The 14,142-nt window shown below is 43.0% G+C and overlaps 1 protein-coding gene across 1 annotated transcript in view; it reads left to right on the forward strand.

The window, feature by feature from the left end:
* The window catches only part of pcloa (piccolo presynaptic cytomatrix protein a), a 152,963-nt gene that overhangs the window by 112,415 nt on the left and 26,406 nt on the right, over positions 1–14,142 (forward strand). Inside the window, exons 19-22 of the mRNA XM_060903536.1 lie at positions 7,783–7,854; positions 9,584–9,821; positions 11,816–12,004; positions 13,226–13,387. Of these exons, the coding sequence (XP_060759519.1) occupies positions 7,783–7,854; positions 9,584–9,821; positions 11,816–12,004; positions 13,226–13,387 (661 nt within the window). The remainder of the gene's footprint in view (positions 1–7,782; positions 7,855–9,583; positions 9,822–11,815; positions 12,005–13,225; positions 13,388–14,142) is intronic.

Raw genomic sequence — 14,142 nt, forward strand, 5'->3', positions numbered from 1 at the left:
TGGATCAAGCTTCATGAAACTTTGAAGATAGGTGTCCATTGGTCTCAAATAGAACCGCCAACATTTTGAGGGTCATCCGGTCAAGGCCACCAAAAAGGTCAAAATCATTTTTGTTGTCGCTACTGCTTCATATACAGGCGCTAACCACTATGTCATCGTGCTGTAAGAATGTAAGAGTGTAACGATCGCGCAGTACCCATGCGCATGCACGTGTTCTGATTAAAATGGCCGGTGAGTGTATACAATTCGGTTCTCCATTTGAAATAAATGGACTAGACTAAAGAACGGTGTGGTTCGGTCGGGTTTCTTTGTTTTTTTGTTAACAATATTACGGGAAAACGGCTGGATCAATCTTCATGAAACTTTCAGGATAGATGTCCATTGGTCTCAAATAGAACCGCCAACATTTTGAGGGTCATCCGGTCAAGGTCACCAAAAAGGTCAAAATCGTTTTTGTTGTCGCTACTGCTTCATATACAGGCGCTAGCCACTACGTCATCGTGCTGTAAGAGTGTAACGATCATGCAGTGCTCATGCACATACACGTGTTCTGATTAAAATGGCCGGTGAGTGTATACAATTCGGTTCTCCATTTGAAATAAATGGACTAGACTAAAGAACAATGTGGTTCGGTCGGGTTTCTTTGTTTTTTTGTTAACAATATTACGGGAAAACGGCTGGATCAATCTTCATGAAACTTTCAGGATAGATGTTCATTGGTCTCAAATAGAACCGCCAACATTTTGAGGGTCATCTGGTCAAGGTCACCAAAAGTGACCTTGTTAGTCTTTTTGGTGACCTTGACCGGATGACCCTCAAAATGTTGCCGGTTCTATTTGAGACCAATGGACATCTATCCTGAAAGTTTCATGAAGATTGATCCAGCTGTTTTCCCATAATATTGTTAACAAAAAAACAAAGAAACTCGACTGAACCACACCGTTCTTTAGTCTAGCGGCAATATGGAAATATGGTCCGGAATCCGCCTATTGAATTTCTTGTAGGGGAGGTGTGGTTTACGATTGTCAACGGCCGTTTATTGGACGTTGCGAATGTCTATCATTTGGCGTATACGTAGCCCATGGCCAATCATGGCAGTTGTACCCGGTGACGTAGTTAGAGCGAAGAAGAGAAGGAAAGAGAAAGAGAAGGCAAAACAAAAATAGGAAAACAATGGCACCGAACGATTACTGCCGTTTGCGCAAGACAAAGCTTGATCGAAAGTTTGGTTCGTATCGCTCGCCGCCATGTTAAATGTGATCCGTAAACAGTCCCAAATAAACTACAAGCTTCCGTTTGTCGAGTAGTACGCGTCACCGTCTTTCCACCCCTCCCCACTCTCTGATTGGCTCCCTAACTCAGGCGAGCCTTTAGACCATAGTTTCCATGCTGTCTTTTCAGATCGGAACGATTGTGCAAAGCAGCATGGGATTTCCCAGGCTAGGCGAGGGCCTTTCTGTGTGGAGTTTGCATGTTCTCCCCGTGTCTGCGTGGGTTTCCTCCGGGTGCTCTGGTTTCCCCCACAATCCAAAGACAAGCAGTTAGGTTGACGTGGGCCGGCCTTGGGCTGAGGTGCCCTTGAGCAAGGTACTGAACCCCTGACTGCTCCCCGGGCGCTCTGGGCTGCCCACTGCTCTGGGTGTGTGTGCGTGTGTTCACTGCTTCAGATGGGTTAAATGCAGAGGATGAATTTCACTGTGCTTGGTGTGCATGTGACGAATAAAGGTTTCTTCTAAGAAATCGCTTTCAGACATGTTTATGCTTATTACAGACAGAAAGTGTGTTCCACTGAGCTCTAGCGCGGGCCATTTCCAGGAAATAAGAGTTTGGGTCATGGCAACAGCGTGTGTATGTCAGCCTCGGTTCAGAGGTTTCAGTTTCGAAAACTGTAAGAGGGAAGAGTAGAATAATATGAAGTAAAGACAGTTGCTATATTTTACTGATGTGATTTTTAAATTGTTCATTTTTGGATTACGCTTCATTTTTGTGGCTACTGCCTCATAGAGTAAATATATATGTTATATTTACTGTATGGACATGGGATCAGAAAACAATTTTATTTATAAGCAGTAGCCACATGGACCCATAGGGTACCGATTTTTTTCACAATATCTTCCTTCATATTCATCATAAGTGCTACCGGGCGAGGTTTGTTTTGCCTGGCAACACTTGTTCGGGATTGATACAATTTATTTATTGCCACAAGGTATCTGGTTGGTACTGAAGGTGTGCATTGGGGCTCGGATCCCGTGAGATGCAACAAAAGAGGCAACAGTGAGCAGGATGTTTTTTATTATTATTTTTCTAGTGAGTGTGAGTGAGCAAGTGGTCAGATATGAAGCTTTCCAAACAGAGAAAGACTATTTTTCATTCAAATACATTTTGAGCATTCATTCATTCCTTCATCCTAGTAACTGCCTGGTCAGGGTCATGGTGCTTTAAAGTGCTGATGACACGAACATGACTCTATGCAATTTCTTAAATAAACTATACAACATGGCAAACATGTTAGATTTCTGTTATAATTACGTGAAAAGAAGCTGTCGTTACGCGAATATCCAACTTTTAATTGCACAGCGCAAGAAAACTGGGTCCGTGGCTCGCGGCCATGTTGTGACGTCAGCGGAAGAACACGCTGCGGTTCACTGGCTGTTCTACTCTGGTTCTACTCAATGGAAATGGCGCATGGAAACGCCGGTGAACTCTCTAGTGCTAGCTCTTCCTCTTCTGGGAGTCTAGAATTGTGTTGATCTCTTCCGAATAGAATCTATGATAGCCTATCCTCTTTACCCTTTGCCTCTCGTTGCTAGGCGGCAGTTACATGAAAGCCGCAAGCTTTCACAAGCAAATACATGACTGATATCATGCCGACTTTATGATTACATTTATGATTATCATGTAGAATCTATAGCTCTACGTACCTTTATCTTATGTCGTTTCACAACACATGTTCTGACAGGAGGACTGTCTTTGGATCCAGCATAGCTACTAGTAGACCCCCTCCGGAATACTGGCAGTGTTGCCAGATTGGGAGGAATCCTGCCTAGTTGGGCGGTTTCAAGTGCATTTTGGTGGGTTTTGAACATATTTTGGGCTGGAAAACTTCAGCAGTATCTGGCAACAGATACTGCTGACGTTTTCCAGCCCAAAATATGTTCAAAACCCACCAAAATGCACTTGAAACCGCTCAACTGGGCGGGAAACCTCCCAATCTGGCAACACTGTGTAGGCACTGCTGATGGTAGTAGCACACGTTTGTGATGAACTGAACACCCAGGAGATTCTTTTAAGCTGGGAAGGGTGTCAAAACAATCCAAATCGAAGTGTTCAGAGCACAGGACGGATGTTGGTGAGGGCTCCCACTTGTCACGAGTGCGCCTGACTTGCTACACCCACTTCGCATGCAGCTCGGAATCTCTGGGAAACTTGAATAAACTTACCCCATCCTTGTGGGTTTTGGAGCAAAAGCCGGCAACACAACGCGAAGGCATAATAACTAATATATATATATATATATATATATATATATATATATAATGTATAATAATAATAATAATGATAAACTGAACACCTGTCGCATCAACAACAAACTGGTAAGTTAGGAGGAAGGTTCTTTCGCTGACGTCATATAGCTCCTCCTCCTCTTTCGTCTCCTGGGTGCTGCAGCCCCGTCAAATTTGCCCAAATAGCCGCGTTTTTTATCATAACTTGTAAAATAGGCACCTTCGTGAATTAATATATGGATCATCGGGAATTACTTTTTATGTTATAAAACATCGCCAAAGATGTCAAAAACGTGTCATCAGCACTTTAATTTAGGCTATTACAGGGTACCCGCGGAGTCTTAAAAGTATTAAAAAAGTATTGAATTTCATTTTCCAGAATTAAGGCCTTAAAAGTATTAAATTTCATCTTGAAAGTCTTAATTTTTTCCACGGAGGTCTTAATTTTCCAAAGAAAGTCTAACATCGTTGCGTAACCTAGATTAAATTCTCTGTGATGAAAATAAAGCAAAATCTAAAATGTTTTGCGCTGCCCTGGCGTTCACACGCAAACAGCGGGAAATTCACGTCGCGCCGTAAAGGGTTCACACGAAACGAGAGCAGCAGGCGCATAGAGCAGAGAGGGTGAGGGGGAGAGAGCATGGGGAAGTGCAGATTCAACCCGAAGTGGCCGCTCGACCCTAAATACGCCTGGGTTAAGGGGGTTCCAAATAATGACCGTGAGGCATTATGCACTTTGTGTAAAAAAACCTTTCAACTAGGGACAGTGGGGCTTACAGCTCTGGATTCTCACATGAAAAGTGGTAAACATATTTCGTTTGCATCCACAATTCAGAAGCAGGCGCTTGTGTAGTGACCACTTTGTTGGAGGTAAGACGAATAAAATTAGCCAGAAAAGGCATTACATTGCTGTTAACATTCTGTGGGGGCGAGTGTGTAACCAAATAGGCTAAAATAACTCATTGTAACCTCTTTGTTCTTCTGTAGTAGCTATTCGCTAACGACATTAGCTAGCGTTGTGTTCCTTTGCTGTTGGTAGACTGTAGGACAGATCAGAGGCAGTGTCCTACAAACAGCGCTTAATTTGAGGGGAGCAAGCCGGAGCACGCTCCGGAACCTCGGGCGTTGGCTCCGGCAGCTATTTACACTGGATCCGGTGATCCGACACCTCTTTTGACTATGTAACAAAAAAAACCAAAAACAAATAATTAAATAAAAAATGCAAGTTTATTTAGTGTTAATGTCTGATTTTGATATCTGTCTTGTTGGTGATTTCTCTCATGAAACGACATCCACAAAATATCTGCAGATGAACTTAATTTGCAGTGTTATTACAAAACATGCCCAGAAGCGCAGCGCAGCGCCGCACCCCCCTCCCCCCCTCTTTTTTTCCGCACCGGAGCCGCTCATCCTCTGCGCTCCGGAACCTCCCACTTTACAAATTAAGCACTGCCTACAAATAAGTGTTCAAAACAATAGGAGCATGTATTTGTCTCTTAAATCCAGGCCGTTCCCTGTAATCTGTAACAACGGTTGGAGAAAGTAATGGCAAATAGTGAGCGCACAAACCATAGAAGGGAAACTTGTACACAGCGCCAGGGCAGTGTGATGGTATGTCTACTTTTAGATTGTGTTAGCTTATCAATGAACACACTCGTCACTCGACGAGTTTCACGTCTTTACGACGGATACTTAAATGTGTGTTAGGTATTATTGTTGCAGTCTAAGCAGTCATTGTAGCAGCTAGATGAGCGAGAACCGAAAGGGTCTGTGCCATAAACCGTTATTTCTGTACGGCGTTGCTAATGTGTCGTTACTGTTGTTATTTCTCCCTCTGCTCGCCCTGTAAATGCCCTACGTCGCTGGATAGCGAAGGTGTTTTCTGCATCTAGCTCCTTTTTCTTGTATGTTCTCCGTTTGTCGCCTTCCTCGCATTCAAACCAACTTGAGCCGAAGTCCGCTACATGTCCAAAATGGTGGTCGCGTTTACGAAGGTCATGTGACTGAAAAGGGTCTATAGCACAGTACTGTGTGCCAACAACACCCAGTAACGTTAGCAGCACAGCCGAAAATGAGACCTCAACTTCTGCATTGGGGATGCTTCCATTTGTTGCTGGGTGAGTGAGAGAGAGAGAGAAAGAGATAGAGAGAGAGAGTGTTTGAGTGGAATGAATTCTGAATGATTAGGATGTAGGCCATACTGTGATGTCTATGTAGGCTATGTTTTCCCCACCCTGTTTGTTCTCTGAGTGGATTGGCTTACTCTCGTCACCTTTGGGCAAGTTAAAGATGTTCGGTTGATGCTCTTACCTTCCATCTTCTTTTTGTCTTTTGAATGCTTCTCTGGCATGTGTGTGTGTGTGTATGAGGGGTGATTGTCTGGACTTACATGGGGGTGCTCTCCTCTGCATGGTGTCCAGGGGGTGTGAGTAGAATGAATTCTGATTGATTATTTTAATAAATGTAATTTTGTTATTTCAAACACTCGTAAATAGTAATTATTTGAGGTTTAATCTGGTGCTCAATATGATTTATTCTTCCCTAATGAGTGCGACAAAGGTATTAAATTTCACTTGAAATGGCATTAAAAAAAGTCTTAAAAAGTCTTAAATTTTGGTTTAACAATCCTGGGGGTACCCTGTATTAGTTTTTTATATTTTGCTGAGAAAATATTGCGGGTAGATACAAACAAAAATGTGCGTGCAGGATTAAAAAAAACCTCCCACACACGTCTAAGTGAGACCAGTTTTGAACTTGTGTGATGTAGCTGAGGCTGAGGAACTGTCAGAGCCAGAATACATAGACCATGATGACAGTGTTGGTATTTCTACCTCTGACTTTGTTCTCGTGTTTTCTAGTGCTTCCTGGGGCATAGTGAACCGTCAGGGCCTTCTAGGCCTTCAGGGAAGCCCAAACATATCAGCATTTCAAATGTTACCTTTAATTTCATTCATTCTTTCATAATTTCATTATAATTATTCTCTTCTAATTCTAATTTGGCCTTGTTTTCTATCAAATTTGTTTCAGAAATGAAAGGGTTACTGTCCTGAAAACATTAAAATAGAGTTATCCGATGAGATTCTTTTGCTTGTTGTCTCTAGGCTGAGAAGAGTTTAGAGCTGGCTGACTCATTGGTTCGAACTTCATTGGCGAGACAGAAGGCCATGGCAGTGTATGTTTATGTAGGAAGTGACAGATGAATTAACCAATCAGATTTTGATTTATAGTGGGAGTGAACAAAAATGTATCTCCCTAGGCCTTCTCGAAGGCCAGCTTAACCGCAAGTCGGCGGCGTCAGCACAGCAGTGAAGTCACCTTCCAGCCAGTGTAGCGTTCATCAGTAGTGTTAGCGAATGCTAATAAAGTGGTCAAGCCAGTGCTATCTATTGAGAGCAAGAAGCACAGGCTAACGACCGAGAAACTAAGATTTCTGTCTCTAGACTCTTCTTCCATGCACGCTCGCTACAGTATTTTTCACTCAGACTTTATGCATTTCCCTGTATAATTTACTTTGTTACTTTTAAAATCAACATCGACAGCAAAACACAATGGAGCGACCTGGAAGCCTGCCGTTAATCCCTTGCAAAATCCTTTGCCCTGTTGCTTTTTTGGTGTCTGGCTAAGTTTTGGCTGAGCTCAAGTTCCAGCTCGAATAGTAACAGTTCACCGCTGATAAAGGTGATATTGAATTTTTAAAAACCCTTCTAGTTTAAGCCACACCCACTTTGAGTTTAAATTCAGCCATAGATACAGACAGATACAGAAATAGATATTTGGAACACTAAAGAGATCATGTCATATGGTTCATTTTCAGACATCTCATCTCATTATCTCTAGCCGCTTTATCCTGTTCTACAGGGTCGCAGGCAAGCTGGAGCCTATCCCAGCTGACTACGGGTGAAAGGCGGGGTACACCCTGGACAAGTCGCCAGGTCATCACAGGGCTGACACATAGACACAGACAACCATTCACGCTCACATACACACCTACAGTCAGTTTAGAGTCACCAGTTAACCTAACCTGCATGTCTTTGGACTGTGGAGGAAACCGGAGCACCCGGAGGAAACCCACGCGGACACGGGGAGAACATGCAAACTCCACACAGAAAGGCCCTCGCCGGCCACGGGGCTCGAACCCGGACCTTCTTGCTGTGAGGCGACAGTGCTAACCACTACACCACCGTGCCGCCCCATTTTCAGGCATATTTAAATTAATGAGATAAATGTGTTCGCTAAATAAAGCTGATTTTCTCTGTTCTGTGTGTACACATATATTTAGCTGAGGAAGAAGACATTAGAGGTCAGTGTATGGGACTATGACAAGTGCTCCTCCAATGACTTCCTGGGAGAGGTAGGAAATTTGGCATTTTATACACACACACACACACACACACACACACACACACACTGGTGCTTGAAAGTTTGTGAACCCTTTAGAATTGTCTATATTTCTGCATAAATATGACCTAAAACATCATCAGATTTTCACACAAGTCCTAAAAGTAGATAAAGAGAACCCAGTTAAACAAATGAGACAAAAATATTATACTTGGTCATTTATTTATTGAGGAAAATGATCCAATATTACATATCTGTGAGTGGCAAAAGTATGTGAACCTTTGCTTTCAGTATCTGGTGGTGTGGCCCCCTTGTGCAGCAATAACTGCAACTAAACGCTTCCGGTAACTGTTGATCAGTCCTGCACACCGGCTTGGAGGAATTTTAGCCCATTCCTCCATACAGAACAGCTTCAACTCTGGGATGTTGGTGGGTTTCCTTACACGAACTGCTCGCTTCAGGTCCTTCCACAACATTTCGATTGGATTAAGGTCAGGACTTTGACTTGGCCATTCCAAAACATTAACTTCATTCTTCTCTAACCATTCTTTGGTAGAATGACTTGTGTGCTTAGGGTCATTGTCTTGCTGCATGACCCACCTTCTCTTGAGATTCAGTTCATGGACAGATGTCCTGACATTTTCCTTTAGAATTTGCTGGTATAATTCAGAATTCATTGTTCTATCAAGGGTGGCAAGCCATCCTGGCCCAAACGCAGCAAAACAGGCCCAAACCATGATACTACCACCACCATGTTTCACAGATGGGATAAGGTTCTTATGCTGGAATGTAGTGTTTTCTTTTCTCCAAACATAATGCTTCTCATTTAAAACAAAAAGTTCTATTTTGGTCTCATCTGTCCACAAAACATTTTTCCAATAGCCTTCTGGCTTGTCCACATGATCTTTAGCAAACCACAGACGAGCAGCAATGTTCTTTTTGGAGAGCAGTGGCTTTCTCCTTTCAACCCTGCCATGCACACCATTGTTGTTCAGTGTTCTCCTGATGGTAGACTCATGAACATTAACATTAGCCAATGTGATAGAGGCCTTCAGTTGCTTAGAAGTTACCCTGAAGTCTTTTGTGACCTCGCCGAATGTTACACGCCTTGCTCTTGGAGTGATCTTTGTTGGTCGACCACTCCTGGGGAGGGTAACAATGGTCTTGAATTTCCTCTATTTGTACACAATCTGTCTGACTGTGGATTGGTGGAGTCCAAACTCTTTAGAGATGGTTTTGTAACCTTTTCCAGCCTGATGAGCATCAACAACACTTTTTCTGAGGTCCTCACAAATCTCCTTTGTTCGTGCCATGATACACTTCCACAAACATGTGTTGTGAAGATCAGACTTTGATAGATCCCTGTTCTTTAAATAAAACAGGGTGTCCACTCACACCTGATTGTCATCCCATTGATTGAAAACACCTGACTCTAATTTCACCTTCAAATTAACTGCTAATCCTAGAGGTTCACGTACTTTTGCCACTCACAGATATGTAATATTGGATCATTTTCCTCAATAAATAAATGACCAAGTATAAAATTTTTGTCTCATTTGTTTAACTGGGTTCTCTTTATCTGCTTTTAGGACTTGTGTGAAAATCTGATGATGTTTTAGGTCATATTTATGCAGAAATATAGACAATTCTAAAGGGTTCACAAACTTTCAAGCACCACTGTACATACAGACAGACAAGTTCAAGCCCCATGCCGTGTAACCAGGTTCTGTTGCATGTTGTAGGTGCTGATAGACCTGTCCAACACCACTCAGCTGGATAACGTGCCGCGCTGGCTGCCACTGAAGGAACAGTGTGAAGGAGAGCACCACCGGCGCTCACACTCAAGCCAGGGACGCCAACACTCACCCAAAGTGGCCAGTGGGCACTCACCCAAAACATCTGGGCACAGCAGTCAGGAGTCACCTAAATCCTCTGTCATCAAGAGTCGTAGCCATGGCATCTTCCCTGATCCTGCCAAAGGTACATTCTGCTCAGGATTCATATTTAAAGCTGAATACCTGCTCTTTCCTCTGGCTGTCTTCCTTTTGTGTTCCTCTTCATCTTAAACACTTAGACTTGAACTCTCTATTTTGCTGTCCTTGCCATTCTTGTTCTTCTGTCCCTGTCCTCTGTCCCTCTATTCTTCTTTCAACATGTGTCCAGCCTTTATGACCCATTCATCATAGCTTTGGCTCCATACTCTTTCCATAGGCGCAGCAAATCCGCAGTGCTGAATTAAAGACTGAGTCAGTGACTTTAAAAAAACACACCCCAAAAAGTTATCCGAGTGCTAATGCAAGAGGTAGACCTTTCTGAATTGAAAGGAAACTGACCAGTATCCTTGTCCTGATTGGTTGAACACAATAGTGTCATTTTTGTACATTTGTTTTATATGTAGTTATACCACATCACTGCTGAATTCTGATTCATCAGAAAGTGTTGATTAAATTTCTATCACAGAAGCCCTTACAGTAATACTTGCTGCAAGTCAAATCAAAAGTCTATTTTAATGCTCTTAATAAATAAAATGTTATAACAACTCGAACAGTAACTTATCGAGTGGACTCTCCACAATAATCCAAGGCTAATATGAAACCGATTTATAAAAGTGTTGTTATTTAACAAAGAAAAACAGAGACTGGAGATCTGAGCAGATCGTTTTTATTGAAGGAAGTTATTTTATTGACAAAGTGCTGATCCCACATGTTTAAACGAGACTGTCAATGACGGCGTAGCTCACTCCGGCCCCGTCTAGTCCAGAAAGAACAATCTAAAGTGGGCCACCTTGCGCAATAAATGTTGCAAGCTCTATACACTATATACAGTATATCTCATCTCATTATCTCTAGCCGCTTTATCCTGTTCTACAGGGTCGCAGGCAAGCTGGAGCCTATCCCAGCTGACTACGGGCAAAAGGCGGGGTACACCCTGGACAAGTCGCCAGGTCATCACAGGGCCGACACATAGACACAGACAACCATTCACACCTACGGTCAATTTAGAGTCCCCAGTTAACCTAACCTGCATGTCTTTGGACTGTGGGGGAAACCGGAGCACCCGGAGGAAACCCACGCAGACACGGGGAGAACATGCAAACTCCGCACAGAAAGGCCCTCGCCGGCCACGGGGCTCAAACCCGGACCTTCTTGCTGTGAGGCGACAGCGCTAACCACTACACCACTGTGCCTCCCTACAATATATTTATTTATTTTAAGCTATATACACGCTAGGAATACCGACCTATTTGCCAGAAAGAATCCAAAACGGTGAGGAATTGACCGAGAAGAAGCGATTTTTGTTGAACTGATTTTTGTTAAGGATTAATTAATCCATAACTTCATGAATAATTGTAATGAAGCAAATCTGGGTAGAAGTTCTATGCACCCTAGGTGACCCTACCTTCATGCGAGAAAGAATCAAAATCAGCGAAGAATTGAGGGAGAAGAAGTGATTTGTGTGGAAACTGCTCGTTAGGGCTTAATTACTCTATATCTTCATTATTACTTGCGATTATGCAAATTTGAGTAGATACTATATGCATCCCAGGCAGGCCTACCTTCCTGCCAAAAAGAATAAAAATCAGTGAAGAATTGAGAGAGAAAATGCGATTTTCGTAAAATGTGGATGACGATGGACAGATGACAGACGACGGACAACAGACAACACATGATGGCATAAGCCCATTGCCTATTGAACACTATGGGGTAAATTCAACACTGTGGATTTCACTGTGCATGAGTTAAACTCATAATACCAGGACACATCTTAGAATTCCTATACACGGTGAGACCGGGTTGGCCAAACAAAAACATTCACTAATATCACGGAACTTTAAGCATCACACTAACTATATAAAACGAAGCATAAATAAACAGTATTAAATCAATAATACATGCTAAATGGTAGCTCCAAATCAGATTCGTCAGGCAAGTTGAGGAAACAGGAAGCTCAGCATCGTATTTTGGTTGTTTTAGATACGCAGGTTCCCACAATTGAGAAATCTCACAGTAGTCCCAGCACGTCAAAGCCATCTCCCTCCGAGAGCCAAGCACGCTCCCATGGAACCTCACGCGCTCACGGCAAAAGTGGCGCATCCCGGGCACACCCTGACGACACCATGGCAACAGCTGAAGCTGCCAGTGAACAGCATCGCCTCCAACCAAGTAAACGACGCAAATAAAGCCCCCACAGCATGGCTGCCTTCACACTCATCTGCTCTTCCTTCTGTTCCCTTTTTTATTTTTATTTTTTTTGCTACCCATTTTTTTTTATATATGTATATATTATTTTTGGATTCTCTCTCCCTTGTTCTGGTCCCCATGTGGTCACAGTCTGTTCATCTCACTGCTTCCTCTCCTGTATGTTCTGCCCTATGTGTTGGAGACACTTCACTACTCTGCACGCATACACACTTGTACGCTCGCTTGCACTACAGCCAGTTCACTTAATAAATATATATCTAAGGTTATGGTGCTCCTATATATGTTGTATATTGCATATTAGAGAAGTAAAGCTAAAAATAATATCTTTAAAAAGAGTGACATCATCAGTCCATGGTCAATGGTGTAGCTTAACTACAGTATCGCGATAACCAGTAATAAAATAAATAACGTGTCCTTTAAAGCTGAAGTACTAAATAAATAAATGCAGTACCATAACATAACCTATAAAATATGTTAATTTAAAGACATCGACGCCGACTAATTAGCAGGTGAACAAATTGTTTCCTAAAAACTGCCAATCACTGGCAGAGAATGACCCAATATGTCGAGTCCCCTGTATCCTGGCAAGCATTTGGGTCCCTGCATGAGCAGAGCTGATTGCTGCAGTAACTAAGATACAAAAATAGCCAGGTTCAGTCCTATTATCGTCCAATTACATTTAGCCACATCTGCAACGGGACCCTCTTCGCCAACATTAAGGGAGTTTTCTTTGCTGCCAACTAATCCCAGACTTCCGCTGACTCCTCCATTTTCCGATCCTTTCCTTTTCATTGTCCCAACGGGTCGTGTCCCGTATGACCCAGCTTTTTCTGCTGTTCTTTACACCAATGAACCGGCTATGCATGTGGCCTCTGCTCCGCAACCACCGTGCCTCCCTTCTCTATCCGCCTCCTACTCTTCCTGTGGCTACTGCCGGCCCACGATGCACCCCAGTGAACGCGCTACGCCCCCTACCTGCCCCCTCAGCCAAGGAGGGCACACACTGTGGCTGCATGTGACTATAAAGTACAGTAAAAAGCTGGTGGTTTCCATATTGTACAGAGTTCATACTCGGAGTCTCCATCTCCTTGTCCTTTTCCTGACTTCCCTTGAACCCTTCCTCGTCCCTTTTCCTCCAATGTTTTGGGTTTTTTACGTCACCTCACCCCCAACCTTACCCAGTCCAAACTGGCTGCCTCTCCCTGAGGCAGCACAGGCACAGCATAGCAGGTGTGCTCACCATACAGAGAGCCCTGTCCAACACACCGGGCAATGAGAACATTGATGGCCGTCAACTGACCCTCCGAAAAGCCATGTCGGAAGAAAGGCCTCATCGGGATAGAGGTGAGAGAGAGAGAGAGAGAGAGAGAGAGAGAGAGGATGCTGAATTACTAACGCACATCTGCAGAAAGATAAAGAAGGAGGCTAGACACTCCACAGATAATTCATGCAGCGAGACTCAATCTTCTTCCACATTCCATCAACATGCTTCACTAAAACCAGTTGAATAAAAATGTATTCGCTTGTCATGTGACCATAAATGACACGTAAAGTCATTTATGTTAGTCCCTGGTGTTAGTGAAGCACTCTGAGCCAGTGTTGAGGAGTGTGTTTCGAGAAGGCTGTGTGCATGAATTATGAGCCAAGACCAAACTCATGCATTTCACTCTACACCATCACTCATCACTCAGCAGCAAGGTACAAGAGCTCAATAAGACTTAATAAGGAAATTAAAATCCACATATTCCTAAACAAAGATTAACAACTATTAACGACAATTTTAAATAGAATTAAACACGTCATATCAGAATGAGCCGAATGTGATTATCCAGACTACACACACAGGTAGCTAATACACTTACTAATGAATGATTTCTTCTGTGTGTAAATGCTTCTGCTGCTGTTCTTCTACAGTCTGCTTTGCATATCTGTGTTCTTCAGCGTTTTATGTCAATAGATGTCTTGGATGCTGCTTACGTGGAGTTCGTAGTGCATTATAAACGTGTCTATGTACACCACTGCTAAAAGTCTGGAATCACTAGTGATACTACTGAATGCTATGCTTTACTATAGAGTTTTGATTCATTTTCTCGAACAGC

This window comes from Neoarius graeffei, chromosome 21, assembly GCF_027579695.1.
Source record: "Neoarius graeffei isolate fNeoGra1 chromosome 21, fNeoGra1.pri, whole genome shotgun sequence".
NCBI classification, from domain to species: domain Eukaryota; kingdom Metazoa; phylum Chordata; class Actinopteri; order Siluriformes; family Ariidae; genus Neoarius; species Neoarius graeffei.